The following is a 14775-nucleotide window of genomic DNA, read 5'->3' as shown; positions in this document are numbered from 1 at the left end:
GTTGAGGTTGGTTGGCCATAGCAAGACTCGACTTGGCAGTGGTGGTTTCGCGGAGGAAGGAAGGGCCCGATGAAACGAATGCGCCAATTGGTCGATGGGGTGGGACCCCTGCGCGGGCGACTAACCGCCTACCGCCTCCAATGCCGCTGGGGAGCTGGCCAGGCCTCGTGATTGGCTGTGCTCCTGCGCGGCGGCCAGCCCACGCACCTCCCCGTGCCCAATGAGGGGCGCCACAGCCGTGACGACCGACTCCCAGCTCCAGCCACCCGCAGACGTCGGCGGCAAAGCTCACCATCGGATTCGTCCTCGTCCCTCGTCATGTTGCTCTGTCCTTCATATCCCTCATGTTTGTGCTTCGTACGGTGTACGGCGAGTCCTGTTGTCTTGGGTGTCATACTGGTCCCAGATATTGCTATTACATAGTGGGACGGCGTCGACCACCCGGGTCCAGAAATGACGAGTCTATCTGGAGGCTCCAGCCCAGCCGAAGCTACGCCTCGTGCACCAGCACGTGGGAAAGAACACCAACGTCAGCGAGCGCCCCGAGGTATCACGACATTGGACGCATAAACGGCCTTCCATAGGGAAAGTTAAAGAAAGAAGAAGAAGAAGAAAGACTTGGTCTATTGTTGGACAAGCCGCTATCCGTTCTCCGTACAGATAAATATAAATGAACCCCCAACATGCACTACAGGTGTTATTTTGAGGTGTGTGTTGCCCTCTACTCGTACTCAGCCATGCCTGTTGGCAGCATGGTGGTGTGATATTGATTCACTTGCTATTTTTAGGCAGCTCGGGGCGTCTCTTCTTCCCTCTTGCCTCGATAAGCATCAAGTAGATCCTTGATGCGATAATGTGGTCATGTGAAGTATTCGTTTCATCTCGTGAATGAGGACAATTGAAACATCGCCATAGGTTATTGGTGAACTAAGTCAATATTCGACCTGATGTCAGTATCATATTACGCGTTTTGGTTCCTGCCATATTTAACATATAACTAGTCCCGATACTGGACTCACTATAATAATTTCCCAAACCAGACGTCAATTTAAAATGAATGAACGAACCCTTCATTACTGGGTATTCATTTCTTGGTATGGATTCGGATACTAGTAATGGCATCGAGTTTGATTTAGGGTAGATTGGTGTTATTCTTAGGTGAGGACTGAGCTTAAGTTGTTGGCCGATGTTCTCCCGCCTCTCCGCCACATCGTACATGAGGGGCAGAAATGTTATCAGCTTATCGCACCTTATTCGGTCTAGCGTGGGTTATACTCTGGGCCTCAATGACAGCCCACGACGAATTTTGCCCACCCCCGAATGACAAACAACCATACGCAACGATCAACGTCAAGCGACCCCGACGCCGAAACCCCGGTCAGAGAGCAGAAATTTACGCCTCATCTGCCTCCCACCCGATAACTTCGATTCCCCGACCGCGACGGTGCCGTTACCCCATATCGACTTGCGAACCCCTGTGAATCACGATCTCGTGCCCCGCCTCCACCATGTCTGCCAACGGCGACCCTAAATACGACGACATCGACTCCGAGTCCGACTCCGGCGAGTCGCTCAACGAGCAGAACGATGCTGGCGATATCAACGATGAGAAGCCCCTCAAGTCGGCTCTCAAGAAGTCTGCCCCTGCTCCCGAGGAGGCCCACGTAAAACCTCCTCTGCCCCCGCAAACCGACCCCAAGGACCTCGATGTCGCCAGCCTGTCACCACTGACCCCCGAGATTATCGCCCGCCAAGCAACTATCAACATCGGAACCATCGGCCACGTCGCTCACGGAAAGTCCACCGTGGTCAAGGCCATTTCTGGTGTCCAGACTGTTCGTTTCAAGAACGAGCTGATCCGAAATATCACCATCAAGCTGGGTTATGCCAACGCCAAGATCTACAAGTGCGACAACCCTCAGTGCCCCCGGCCGGGATGCTTCCGGAGTTACAAGAGCGAGAAGGAGGTCGATCCTCCCTGCGAGCGCGAAGGATGCGGTGGCACCTACAGGCTTCTGCGACACGTCTCGTAAGTCCCCCCAGGCGCCTAGGAAGTGTGCGCATCGGATAGCTGACATATCTAGTTTCGTCGACTGCCCCGGTCACGACATTCTCATGAGCACCATGTTGTCTGGTGCCGCCGTCATGGACGCCGCCCTGCTTCTCATTGCCGGCAACGAATCGTGTCCCCAGCCCCAGACCTCGGAGCATTTGGCTGCTATCGAGATTATGAAGCTGGACAAGATTATCATCCTGCAGAACAAGGTCGATCTCATGAGGGAAGAGGCCGCTCAGCAGCACCACGAGTCGATCCTCAAGTTTATCCGTGGCACGGTCGCTGGAAAGTCGCCTGTCATCCCCATCTCCGCCCAGCTCAAGTTCAACATCGATGCCGTCAACGAGGCCATCGTCAACACCATCCCCGTCCCTCCCCGAGACTTCACCATGGACCCCCACATGATCGTCATTCGATCCTTCGACGTCAACAAGCCTGGTGCTGAGATCGATGACCTGAAGGGTGGTGTCGCTGGTGGCAGTATCCTGCACGGTGTCATCAAGCTTGGCGATGAGATTGAGATCCGTCCTGGTATCGTCTCCCGTGACGACAGCGGCGCTCTCAAGTGCACGCCCATCTTCAGCCGCGTCGTGTCTCTCAACTCGGAGGCCAACGACCTCAAGTACGCCGTTCCTGGTGGCCTGATTGGTGTCGGAACCCGCATCGACCCTACCCTTTGCCGAGCCGATCGTCTGGTCGGTTTCGTCCTCGGCCTCAAGGGCCGTCTCCCCGAGATCTACAGTGAGATTGAGGTCAACTTCTATCTCCTCCGCCGTCTGCTTGGTGTGAGGACCGCCGATGGAAAGCAGGCCAAGGTTGCCAAGCTCGCCAAGAACGAGGTCATTATGGTTAACATTGGCTCTACTTCGACTGGCGCCAAGGTTGCCGCCATCAAGCAGGATGCCGCTAAGCTGGTTCTCACTAGCCCGGCTTGCACAAACATTGGCGAGAAGGTTGCTCTGAGCCGTCGTATCGACAAGCATTGGCGCCTCATTGGCTGGGCCACGATTGCGGCGTAAGTCATAAACTCACACACTATTTCTTAGATTCCAGCTAACATATATATCTAGTGGTGTTACCTTGGAGCCTAGCACTTCCTAAGCTCAAGCATTGGGATAGTGAGCGAGGATGAAAAGACTATGGACCAAGATACCAAAGGCCCCACAGACCCGAGACGCCCAGGAAGCGGCCGAGTGGGTGACGGTGACGAATGTAGACGGTCGGCTTCTGGGCAAGGCCTGGGTTTATCATGATAATCTTCTGGTACCATACCATCTGCGTGTGAGCTTGTCTGGAGAAGGGAATCTCTTGCCGGACAAAAATGTCATCGGCCTATGTGATGTAGGGGGGCATCCAGAGCATAAAATGGGAACGGAAGCAGCTAGAATCGATTACTTGAATTTGGACAAGCTATGCCCATTCTTGGTCTATTTCCGAACTTTGCGTGCGTGTTTGACCAAATTCTCAATGACCCCCTCTAGCATCTCCCGCTCTGCAATCTTCTCATCTGTTCTCTTCTTCCAGTATTCCAGAACCTCCTTGGCCGTACTCTCAAGGGCCTCCAACTTGGTGTCGTGTGCTTTCAGCTCCTCGTTTGTCATGCCATCCAGCGCTTCGTCTGTGGTTGTGCACATGTGTCTCGCCGCCACCATGTCTAGCTCTGGCTGACGCGGCGGCCCTTTTCTTCTCTTTGGTTTCCCTTGTGTGTCGACAGAGGTGGACGAGTTATTGCCCTCACCTTGCCGTAGTTGTGATGCTGAGCGAGAGTCGCTCGATGTCCGGGGGGATGTCGAGGAGGGGATGTTGAGCGAGGGTAGAACTAGCTTCTTCTGCTTCGATGCAGGGAGGATCTCGTCGAGGTCAACTGGTACACCGAGCGAGACGAGGAATAGGCGGCGGATGCGCGACCGGATCCAGTCCGGCGGAGCTAAGGGTGGAGGTGCCACGAGTTGGGACCATAAAGAAGCTGAGCGCGGGGTTGTGAATGACGATGAATCCTTTGGTAGCGGGGGGAATTGCGGCACATCCAGTTCTTCTGGAGGGAAAAGGCTTGCTAAATACGGCTCAGTGGCAGATATCATTTCCTCGTGTCCAAGTCCGTCAAAATCTGGTATCGGCTGCGAGGCGTGTTAGCTTCAAGGGCTTGTCCTTTGGCAGGCGTTGAGAGCTTACGAATGGTAGTATAGTATGCTGGGACACATGGGGAGTTTGTTCTGATGGGTCTGGCTGTTGGAAGCCATCCTCGAAGTCGTCAAAGTCCTCATCCTCATCGCCCTCCTCAAAGTCGTCAAAATCATCTCCGAAGGCGTCGTCGTCACCCCCGTCATCTTCACCACCGGATTCTCTATCGGCAAGGGGGGACCTCGAAGCTCTTGAAGACTTCCTCCGTGGCCGGCCGCCATGTTCTGGGTCGGGTGCGGCAAGCGAGGACTGTATTGGGATATCTGTATATGGAACTGGCCCGTTAACTATGGCATCTCTTCCTGGGCATTCCAATTACCGTACCATTATTGAGGTCTCCTGAATCGCTACTCTTTGCCTCTCCATTAGAGTCAAGGACAACGTCAGGGGTCGCATCTGCCCGTCGCTTATCCTCAAACTCTGCTGAATGGGTCGGCTCGGATCCAGGTGCCTCCTCCACGATTGTAATGGGAGCGTCTCCACTCAGGACGGATGATGAGGATGGTTCCGGATCTTCTTCTTGATCGACGGCAATCTCGTCAGGCTTCGCATCCTCTAGTCTCATGCTGTGCGCGTCTGTACCGGGTACTTCGCCATGGGCAGGCTCGTTGTCGACTTTCTCAACTCTGGTTTTTGGTATAGGGGAGCCTTCGTTCGAGCTCTGGGGGGCAGACTGAGCGTCTGTAAATTGATCCTCCGAGTCTGAATGTCCCGCTGCATCGGTGTCAGTTGCCCGGATTGTTTAGGTGCCATGAACGGTTGTCCACAGTCGACATACCTAGTTGATGAGCCCCGGGATCTGCCGTACGGAGCTCTGCCGGGGGGTCCAGCTCCCCGGAGCCAGACATATTAATAGATTAATTTGAAAATGAATCGTTCGAGAGACTGGCAATGGAATTCGTTCAAGCCGATGGCAAGTGTTGGGAGGTGGATATGGACGGTCGTGGTTGCAAACAGGTTCTGTGGGGCTTGGCCCAGAGGTCAAGCGATTAAATGTGTAGCATGTCGGTTTCTCCGCCGTTCTGTACAGCAGACTGTCCTGCAGCTTGGAAAATATGACTGGAGCGACGTGTGATGGGGGATCGGTGATCCCTAGAGTCCATGAGGTCGAGAACGTCCACCTTCATGCGGCTATCACGTGGGGTCAATTGGGGTGGAAGGTGCTTGAGCTTCTCTCCTGTTTGCGTGGTTGTGGCTGAAAGGGGCGCACCGGGCGCAACCAATGTGGCTGGGCCTCTAGGAGGTACGTACCTGCCAGCGCGCGCATCCCAAAGGACCGTGCGAAATCTCAGAAGCGCGTGGAGCTGGGAGCAAACCATCCATCAAAAAAGCTCCTGGGCTTGCTTTCCCTCCTCCATTCTCGTCTTCAGCTGATACAGCGAATACGTCTCTAGGCATAATTTTGTCTTCACGAACTGGACGACGCCCTGGTTTCTTCTTCCCCCCCTTTGTCTCGGGTGGCATGGTGCGTCGTTGACCACCTCGTACGAAGCCTAGCCTACAAAGCCGACTTGCGATCGACCGGACCTTCCCATAGACTCCTATCGACAATCACAACCCGGAAGCCCAGAATAACAGCCATGGCGTTCAATTTTGGAAACACGACCTCTTCGGGCGCGTCGTCGGGCAATACTTCATCTACAGCGCCGGCCTCTGGTGGCCTGTTCGGCGGTGCTGGCGGTGCTGGCGGTGCTCCTAAGTTTTCCTTTGGATCGGCGAACCAGAATTCGGGAGGCGGCGATAAACCGGCCAGTGGAACAGGTCTCTTTGGAAGCCAGGGCGGAAGCCAGCCTGCCAGCGGCGGACTCTTTGGCGGGGCCAATACTGCAGCTAAGCCAGCCGCCTCCGGCGGTTCGATGTTTGGAGGGGGCGCTACCAGCACGACAACCCCTTCGGGCGGCTTGTTTGGGAATGCGGGAGCTTCTGGGAACAAGGACGCGTCTTCGAAACCGCTGGGGGGAGGTTCCTCGACCCCTAGCACAGGTGGCGGGCTCTTTGGTGGTCAGAGCAACACAAGTGAGACCCAGACGGACTCCTCTACTTCAGGTACTCTGGCGTCTGCTAACCTTTTCGGTGGTACAACAGATGCCGGCGGCGGTCTATTCGGTAACAAGACACAGAGCACTACTCAGGGCCAGGCCAGCACTCCTTCAGCAGCTCCTGCGGCTACACCTGCAAAGCCATTGTTCTCTCTAGGCGCTTCGACCACTCCCGCTGGAGCACCCCCGACTGAAAGCACCAAGACTGGAGGCTCGAGCCTCTTTCCCAGCACAACTGGCCAGAGCTCTGGCTCCGCTCTCTTCGGAGGAGCTGCGAAGCCTAGCACAACTTCTAGCTCCACGCCTTCCTCGCAGCCAGCAACAACCGCTTCGTCGGGAGCTGGACTTTTTGGCGGCGCGCAGCCAAGTTCCTCGGGAGGTCTCTTCGGAGCAAAGCAGCCAGCCACTACATCTGCCTCAACTACAGGGGGGCTCTTTGGTGGAAACGCTGGAAGCTCTACTCCGCAGAGTACCCCAGCCACGCAGGCTGGGGCCACGGCGACTGCGGGCTCGGCCACTCCTCTTTTTGGGAACAAGTCAACTACACCGGCTTCCACGGCCCCGGCTAGCACTCCCGGAGGTCTTTTTGGAGCTGCCGGGGCGACCACATCTGCTTCGTCCGGCGCCACGACGGCGACCACTTCCGCGGGTGGCCTCTTTGGAAACAAGACGGCCGCGGCCCCAGCGCCAGCGGCGGCGTCCACACCCAGCGGAGGCCTGTTCGGCGCCCCCAAGCCCACTGGTGATTCCTCAACGCCGAAGCCCACATCTGCGCTGTTTGGTGCGCCAGCTTCAACTGCTACATCTCAGCCTGCCACCGCAAGCACGGCAGCGGCAGCCCCTAGCACGACCACGACCACGACCACATCCGGTGTAGGGACAGCTACGGCTGGAGCCAGCCTTTTTGGAGGCCCTAAACCTGCTGTTGACGGTGATAAGTCCAAAGAGAAGGAGACGGATGCAACCAAGCCTACCGCGGGCCCAAGTGCTTTAGGAGCATCCACTAGTGGACCTACCTCTCAGATTGCACGACTCAAGAACAAGACGATGGAGGATATTGTCACACGTTGGGCCTCGGATCTTGCAAAGTACCAGAAGGAGTTCAAGGAACAGGCGAATGTCGTGTCCAATTGGGACAGGCAGCTGGTGGACAATGGGGAGAAGATCCAGAAACTTTATCTTGATACCTTTGAAGCTGAGCGAGCCAGCCACGAAATCGAGCGCCAATTGTCCTCGGTTGAGGGCCAACAGGATGAACTGGAGGCTTGGCTTGACCGCTACGAGTCTGAGGTTGAGGAAATGTTCGCCAAGCAGATTGGCCCAGGCGAGCAGCTCGCTGGGCCTGATCAGGAGCGTGAGCGCACCTACAAGTTGGCCGAGAAGCTCACTCAGCAACTGGATGAGAAGTCGAGGGATCTCTCTAAGATGGTTAAGGAGATTAATGATATTTCGGGAACTCTGAGCAAGGGCTCTAAGCCTGAGGATCCTGTGAGTAACCGTGCCCTTCGCTAATGGCTATGACAATAACTAACGTGGACAAACAGTTGAGTCAGATTGTGCGCGTCCTGAACGGACACCTGACCCAACTGCAGTGGATCGATGCCAACACCTCGTCACTGCAGGCCAAGGTAGCTGCTGCGCAGAAATCGAGCAGCAGCCTGGGCAATCACTATGGGGGCGCAGAGAACGACGCGGCGGAGAGTTTCTATCGCTCATACATGGGCCGGAGGTAAATAGGACTGGGCTTAGCTGGGCAGGATTGAGAAAATGTTTATTTGAATCGGAGTTCTGGATGACACTGGTGAAGGTAACCGTAGAGTTGATTAGGAACTCAACAACGGGGGGGCTGAGTGAACTTGCAGCACTCAATGCGAGCCCGATGCATTGTAATGTACAACTAGCCTAGACTGCGGAAATCTACACGCCCTGGGTGACCAATCTGGGACCGGCACTGCTATATCACTATCTATAGTGAGGTAGCTGATTGAGGGTCGCTTTCCGCGCCCGGGCACCCGGACAATCCGGGCTGTCCGTGATCTTTCCAGAGGGGTATTTCTAGTTCTTCTCGCCGCCCTGGTCCTTGGTGATGTCATCGCTGTTGATCAACAACCGTTAGCAGGTTTCGCAGGCCAATTCGTAGGTGGCGGGCCAGGTTCGTACATGTGCTGCGACAGCCGGTCGAGGTGCTGCTGCTGCTCATTGAGCTTCTTCTTGAGCTCAGCGAGCTTCTCCTTCTCGCGCTGGCGGATAGCCCAGTTCTCTTGGGCCCTCTCGCGGCGCTGGAAAGCGTCGCTGCGCGGCAGTCATTGTTAGTTGCGAACATCTTTTGATGCAGAGAGGATGGCGGGGAGGGGGGAGGGGGGTTTCGTTGCTCACCCTTCGCCACCGGTCTTGGGAGGCGCACCGGTATCGCCCTCACCCATAGCACGAGCGGTGGTGGTGAAGGTGGCCCGCAAGGGACGGATAGCGGCCGTCTTGGTGAAAACTGGGCGGAGCATTTTGATAGAGGAGGTTTGTGATGATTTGGTGTGTCGGCTGTTGGATGGGAGGAGAGAAAAGATGATCGGGAGAAGAAGTAGGGATCTGGATGGCCAGGTGATGGCATGATGAGCTCCCTGAGCTGTGAGTGGTGGAGCTGGAAACGGCATAACAGGGTACCAAGCTGGCCTGGGAAACTGCACAGCCACCGAGAGTACCGTAGTAACTGGCACGGGAAAGGCCGGCACTGGATGCAGGAGCTCCAACGGTCTGGACTTTTTTTGGGAGCAGGCTGCATTCGTCGGTCGCTCCGTTCTGTCCACTTTGGACGGGGCTTGATCGAATGGCCAATGGCCAGAATTCGTATTACCAGAAATATGTTGTAGTTGTTTGTTTGGAATGATGCTTATGACATGCATGATCCACTTAGGACAGCTTCTCTCTCCAGAAATGGGCTGTTTTGGGTGACTAGGCCAGTTCGTCCTGAGCTCAGTCCCGACGCCTTTGCAAACACTTGCATAAGGTACAACAATCTACTGCGTCACCGAATATTCGCCGGCGAGCAGCTTCGTCGCTTTACATGGTAAATTTTGTATTAATATTCTTCCAGAACGTCTCCCCGCCGCAGCCTACGTGCGATGCTCTTGAGCGCCTTACACCTGGACGACTTAGCGAATCCGGGTTAGAGTCAACACCTGGCTGTTCTGTGTGTCTCAATTCCACGCGTTTGTACGCCGTATCCTGCAGATGTTTGTTTGTCTGGACACAAGTCGACAGATTAGCGTCAGAAATGAACCATGTTCGGCAGGCGTTTGTTTTCGAGAAGGGCGAGGAGGAGGACGTTTATGTCAACGTCATTTATGGGGCAGAGGCTTTCAAAACTTCTTGCTATACGGAGTACCTACCGGTACATACTAGTAGTACTCTAGTCCACTTCCAAGACGCAAACGTCCACCTCCATCTAAGTACGGGATAGTTGCGGTGTTGACGCAGCATACCTACTAGTTTTGCGTTGTCTATAGGAATGATTTGCGATGAAGTGTTCGTAAATCGTATGCCCACATACCACAAACTCAGTAGCGGATGGGTTTGGTAGGTCTGATTTGTAGTTGAGCGAAGCTACGCGGGCTGTAACAAGTCTCTACTAGGTATGTAGTATTTGGCTGATACTCGTAGGTATATATTCAGTACTCCGTAGTACTGGTAGTAAGTAGTATTAATCTCTACTAATATTTGAGCAAATCGTCACAATAAGTACATCAACATCGTCGGAATAAGTGCAGCACGTTATAGAGTTTACATACACCCTAAGCGGATATCTCCTATAGTCCGAGTAACTTTACCACTTATGGAATAAGTTCCCATATAAGAGAAAGTTGCCCATATCAGTGCATCACACCAGGTTCAGAGGAATTAGACGAGATTCTCCACTAGAGCGGGCGAATTTCATGAGTCAATCTTAGACAAATAGTGATGTAGATCGTGGATGTAACAGCTGTGAAACAGATATAGTTAGTTCAAGGACATAATTTGAACCACGTTTGCGTGTAAATCTCTTGAGGGCTTTCCGCGCACGGAGCTCTCGTGGGCTTGTTGAAGCTGCATCTCCTCGCCCAGATTAGAGTGTCAGTTCCCTGTGACCATTGTCGACGGTACGTAGCAAGCAGCGAGTAATAATACTAGTACTACCTAGTACTCCACATACGTAGGAGGTCGAGTTGGGAGGCCCCTACCGTTCGCAATGGATGTCTTCTCGCATGGTGTCTCTTGTGGTTGGGGGTCCAATCTCAACGGAGATGAAGCGAAAGTATTTTCATGTACCTGTGGTACTGGGCTGACCGTCAAAGAACGGCAAGGACACTGGGGGAGACTTCTAAGGACTTTGCACCGCACGTGAGGAGGAGGAGGATCCATCCCATTCCATGATGATGGGCAGAAAAAGGCCCAGTGATTGGGTGCCTGGACGGTGCTTGACGGCGAGTGACGAATGGCGTCGTGCGACGCCCAGTTGGGTCCAAGGTTTAGTGCTGGAGTTGGCGCGTTTCCAGGCACCACAGCAGGCCCCCTTGCGCTGTGCGTGTCCCGCTGTGAGGCGCTGTGAGGCGCTGACAGAGCCTGGCACCACTGAGCTCCCTCCCCAACAATGACCCCGAAACCGCTGCGGCGCCAAATTTCCACTTCCGCCCGCAGCGTTGCTCACCACCTTTGCCCGCCTTTTGCCTTAGTTGGCTTGCGCCCCGTCCGAGCGCTCTTATTATTACCTGCGCCTCGAACCCACCTCACTTCACCCCCAAAACCACTACTGAACAACCACCGCCGCATCCAACTCTTCCACATTCGTCCACCACGCACTTTCTCCTCCTCAACAAGCCCCATTGTCTATTTGACTAGGGAACTCTTCTTATACCGATCCAATCCCTAATACGGTACGTGGACCCTTGCGTTTATCTTATGCGCATCGCCTGGTTTCCGGCTCGAGCTGGGACTTGCTCTGTCGTCATTGTCCTTCCCCCACCCGTTGCTCCTGGCCAAGGCTGCAGCAGGCGAACATCTGCACCACCGCGACACGCCCGTGAGACCGGCGAGAGACCCGAAAGACGTCCTATCACAATCGATTGGGCGCTCTCGATGCTTTTTGCGACCTGCCCGGGCAAATCTCCAGTACAACTTGTCCAACCCCACTAGACGAGATCAAGGAGAGCGGGGGAGCGTCATCACTTTGCCAATTTCGCCATTCTCGTCATGCAAATCCGCGCGCGCCTTCTGTTCCTCCCACAGCCCATGCGGCTTACCCCAGCAATTCGAAGCCTGGAGAAGTCTCGCTTGCGGTCTTCAGCCATGTGTTTTCGCCACCTCAACCCCTTATCCGCCTTGCCCAACGTTTATGACCTTTTGCTACCGTGGCCACTCCCGCACGAGATGCCCTTTACCTGCTAACTCGTTCTACCACAGTGTCGTTACCTTAAACAAACACCGCCAAAATGGGTCAAGAAGACGCTGTCTACCTGGCTAAGCTCGCTGAGCAGGCCGAGCGCTATGAGGGTACGTGCCGCCTTTGTCCAAATCGCCCCTGCATCATCCAACGAGGCACTAACCCCCTTTCAGAGATGGTTGAGAACATGAAGATCGTCGCTTCCGAGGACCGTGATCTGAGTGTTGAGGAGCGGAACCTCCTGTCCGTCGCCTACAAGAACGTCATCGGTGCCCGCCGCGCTTCCTGGAGAATAGTCACGTCTATTGAGCAGAAGGAGGAGACCAAGGGCAACTCCTCCCAGGTTGCTCTCATCAAGGAGTACCGCCAGAAGATTGAGGACGAGCTTGCCAAGATCTGCGACGATATCCTCGATGTCCTTGACAAGCACCTGATTCCCTCTGCCAAGTCTGGCGAGTCCAAGGTCTTCTACCACAAGATGTGCGCCCCCTTGACTAGTACCCTTCTGGAAGAGCCAGCGTCTGACACAACAATCACAGGAAGGGCGACTACCACCGCTACCTTGCCGAGTTCGCCATGGGAGACCGCCGCAAGGATTCCGCCGACAAGTCGCTCGAGGCTTACAAGGCTGCCACCGAGGTTGCTCAGACTGACCTGCCTCCCACCCACCCGATCCGCCTGGGTCTCGCCCTGAACTTCTCCGTGTTCTACTACGAAATTCTGAACGCCCCTGACCAGGCTTGCCATCTTGCCAAGCAGGCTTTCGACGACGCCATTGCCGGTAAAGTTCCCCCACAAGAAGGGCTGGGCTCTTTCTCCACAGACACGGAGTTGCTGACGACGTCATGTAGAGCTTGACACCCTCAGCGAGGAGAGCTACAAGGACTCAACGCTTATTATGCAGCTTCTGCGCGATAACCTCGTAAGTGACACAGACTGAAGGTCGACTTGAACGCTCTTGCTAACTAGGTGCGTGTAGACCCTGTGGACCTCGTCCGAGGCCGACAACTCTGGTTCTCAGGAGCCTCCCAAGGAGGATGCCCCTGCTGGCGATGCTCCCGCCGCAGAGGAGCCCAAGGCTTCCGAATAAACAACCCTCGTGGCAGTGTTTCTGGGGTTCGCCCAGAGCTGGAGTCGGGTGGGATGGTGTCTACGGAGTGGACGGAAAGACTTCTTTTTTTGACCAAGAGCCTCGGCATCGTTTAAGTAAACACGCAAACAAACGGAGGGGCTTGACCTTTGCCAACGGAACTCGGCACGGAGGCCTAAAGAAGAGCATTGGGAAGGTCCTGCTTCTAGACTCTAATGCGCGACCGTCTGGACAATTAAAAAATACTAAAATTGCTTTCAATACACTGAAAAACATGGCCTCGCTGGCTCAGTGGATAGAGATCCAGTGCAACAGTTTTTCTAGCTTCTTATTAAGGTCTCAGAATCGGCTGGACTCGTGACGGGACACCTGCTGGTGGTTGGCCATGAGGTACTCGTAGAGGATGAAGTTGCGAAAATAACCTGCACACATCGTAGTTCACATTGAGCATCATTTATTGGCCTTTTGTATTGTTTTATCATTAATTCCGTTGACCAGAGTCCACGATACTTTGATCATCCTCAACGACGGCGAAGTGAACCCTTAACCACAGACTGCAATCCAAGCACCCCACCATTAGCTCACCCTCGTCTCCCACTTCCTCTAGATCCGCCTCGCAGAACACGTAGCCTCTGTCGTTACCACACCGGCAGGAGCGATACCAGCATTCCTCGGCGTCGTCGAACGCTAGGTCATCCAGGTCTACGTTCTCTACACCCGTCTGGAACTTGGTGCTGAGGCTGCCAGGGATGCCTTCGCCGTCGCTGGTGGTCTGAAGGCGAAGGGACGTGTCGTAGGCGGCGCGCTGTGATGGGGAGGATAGAACAGTGAAAGCCCTTGTGATTTGGTCGACGGTGTATATAGATGGCGAGGAGGAGGAGGTGGAGGGCGTGGCCTTGTCTGGGTGGTTTTGGAGGAGGGCGCGGTGGTAGGCCTTTTTTATGAGGGTAGATGGGTCATGTTGTGTGTCGAGAATGGCGGGGCTGAGCTTGAGGACTTGGTAATGGGTTGCCAGCTCAGAGGGATTTGGCGGATCCATGAGCTGGGAGCAAGAGCTTCTCATGTGCTCTACTGGTATGTGTCGGAGGTTTCATCCACAGATTTTACACCATCACTTAGGAGTTGTCATGTTGGTGTATCACGTGACTTGTATATATCTTCGCGAAGGATGTTTATGGGGCATTGGGTAACGATTCCATGGCGAGCGTTATGTGCCAGCAAAACTTGTGATAGTATGTGTATTGGTACATAGGAATACATGGTAAATGTACATCCGCGTAAGCTGTGAACTCTGTCCGCCAGGCATTTATTTCGGCCATTTGGTCCAGTTCTTCCTCCCGACCTATATGCCGCGCGTTAGCATTGAAGACGTTGGCAATTGAAACGGCAACTGGGGATCTTACCCTCTTCCAGGCCTTGATAAGTTCGGGCATCTCTAGCATGGCCTTTCTCCGCTTCTCCATCCTGTTCTCTGTTAGTAGCCGCTCCCCGTAGCAGTTGTTGTAGTAAGGGCCGCGGCCCAACGTACTTGGAAATCATGTGTCTCTCGTGGATGTGTCCCTTGACGCTCTGTCCCACACCGGTACCCTTCACACGCAGACCGTGCTCCACGCGATACGCCAGGCGGTACTCAACACCCTTCTTGGTCTCGGGCAGCAGGTGCTCGACACCGTGCTCGCGCGCCATCTGGACCAGCTGCGCCTGCCGGCGCTGCGAGTACACGGGATCCTGCCAGACGCCGGTTGTGGGGTTCTTGTAGACCTTAAAGGGGTTCGGGCGGGCCTCCTGGTACTGTGTCGGGGGGTGGCCCTCGGGGACGATGACGGCGGGCGGCCAGCGGGCGAAGAAGCGCTGCAGCGGGGACGGCAGCGACTTGGCCAGCTGGATGAGGTTCTGCGAGCTCGAAGCCATGGTGCTGGGGGGGTGTCCGTGGGCAGACGGTGGAAGGCTGCTGGCGTCGTTCGTCGTCGTCGGAAAGAAAGCTGCACTTGAGGCTCCT

The 14775-nt window shown here is 54.9% G+C and overlaps 6 protein-coding genes across 6 annotated transcripts; 3 read left to right on the top strand and 3 right to left on the bottom strand.

Moving 5' to 3' along the window:
• Nucleotides 1-1508: 1508 nt before the first annotated feature.
• GCD11 (translation initiation factor eIF2 subunit gamma) lies at nucleotides 1509-3157 on the top strand (the record flags this gene model as incomplete). The annotated part of the gene is made up of 3 exons (XM_083190427.1): nucleotides 1509-2029; nucleotides 2085-3071; nucleotides 3127-3157. The coding sequence occupies 3 exons, from the start codon at nucleotides 1509-1511 to the stop codon at nucleotides 3155-3157; spliced, it is 1539 nt and encodes a 512-aa protein (XP_083054286.1).
• Nucleotides 3158-3483: 326 nt separating this feature from the next.
• Nucleotides 3484-4802, bottom strand: ACO1O0_000930 (DUF5102 domain-containing protein; the record flags this gene model as incomplete). Its single annotated transcript, XM_083190426.1, has 3 exons — nucleotides 3484-4173; nucleotides 4229-4383; nucleotides 4562-4802. The coding sequence occupies 3 exons, from the start codon at nucleotides 4800-4802 to the stop codon at nucleotides 3484-3486; spliced, it is 1086 nt and encodes a 361-aa protein (XP_083054285.1).
• A 1015-nt stretch (nucleotides 4803-5817) lies between these two features.
• On the top strand, nucleotides 5818-8009 carry NSP1 (Nsp1-like C-terminal region-domain-containing protein; the record flags this gene model as incomplete). Its single annotated transcript, XM_083190425.1, has 2 exons — nucleotides 5818-7764; nucleotides 7821-8009. The coding sequence occupies 2 exons, from the start codon at nucleotides 5818-5820 to the stop codon at nucleotides 8007-8009; spliced, it is 2136 nt and encodes a 711-aa protein (XP_083054284.1).
• A 322-nt stretch (nucleotides 8010-8331) lies between these two features.
• On the bottom strand, nucleotides 8332-8774 carry INH1 (mitochondrial ATPase inhibitor, IATP-domain-containing protein; the record flags this gene model as incomplete). Its single annotated transcript, XM_083190424.1, has 3 exons — nucleotides 8332-8371; nucleotides 8437-8568; nucleotides 8653-8774. 3 exons carry the CDS (start codon nucleotides 8772-8774, stop codon nucleotides 8332-8334), a joined length of 294 nt encoding a protein of 97 aa, XP_083054283.1.
• Nucleotides 8775-11735: 2961 nt separating this feature from the next.
• BMH1 (14-3-3 domain-containing protein) lies at nucleotides 11736-12776 on the top strand (the record flags this gene model as incomplete). The annotated part of the gene is made up of 5 exons (XM_083190423.1): nucleotides 11736-11796; nucleotides 11860-12166; nucleotides 12226-12467; nucleotides 12538-12608; nucleotides 12666-12776. The coding sequence occupies 5 exons, from the start codon at nucleotides 11736-11738 to the stop codon at nucleotides 12774-12776; spliced, it is 792 nt and encodes a 263-aa protein (XP_083054282.1).
• A 339-nt stretch (nucleotides 12777-13115) lies between these two features.
• On the bottom strand, nucleotides 13116-14687 carry MRPL25 (mitochondrial 54S ribosomal protein mL59; the record flags this gene model as incomplete). Its single annotated transcript, XM_083190422.1, has 4 exons — nucleotides 13116-13198; nucleotides 13362-13818; nucleotides 14048-14118; nucleotides 14180-14687. The coding sequence occupies 4 exons, from the start codon at nucleotides 14685-14687 to the stop codon at nucleotides 13116-13118; spliced, it is 1119 nt and encodes a 372-aa protein (XP_083054281.1).
• Between the last annotated feature and the right edge of the window lie 88 nt (nucleotides 14688-14775).

This window comes from Amphichorda felina (assembly GCF_050947745.1).
Source record: "Amphichorda felina strain 45539 chromosome Unknown scaffold_1, whole genome shotgun sequence".
Classification (NCBI taxonomy): Eukaryota; Fungi; Ascomycota; class Sordariomycetes; order Hypocreales; family Bionectriaceae; genus Amphichorda; species Amphichorda felina.
The sequence above is the reverse complement of the archived record's forward strand: the minus strand, read 5'-3'. Positions and strand labels throughout refer to the sequence as shown.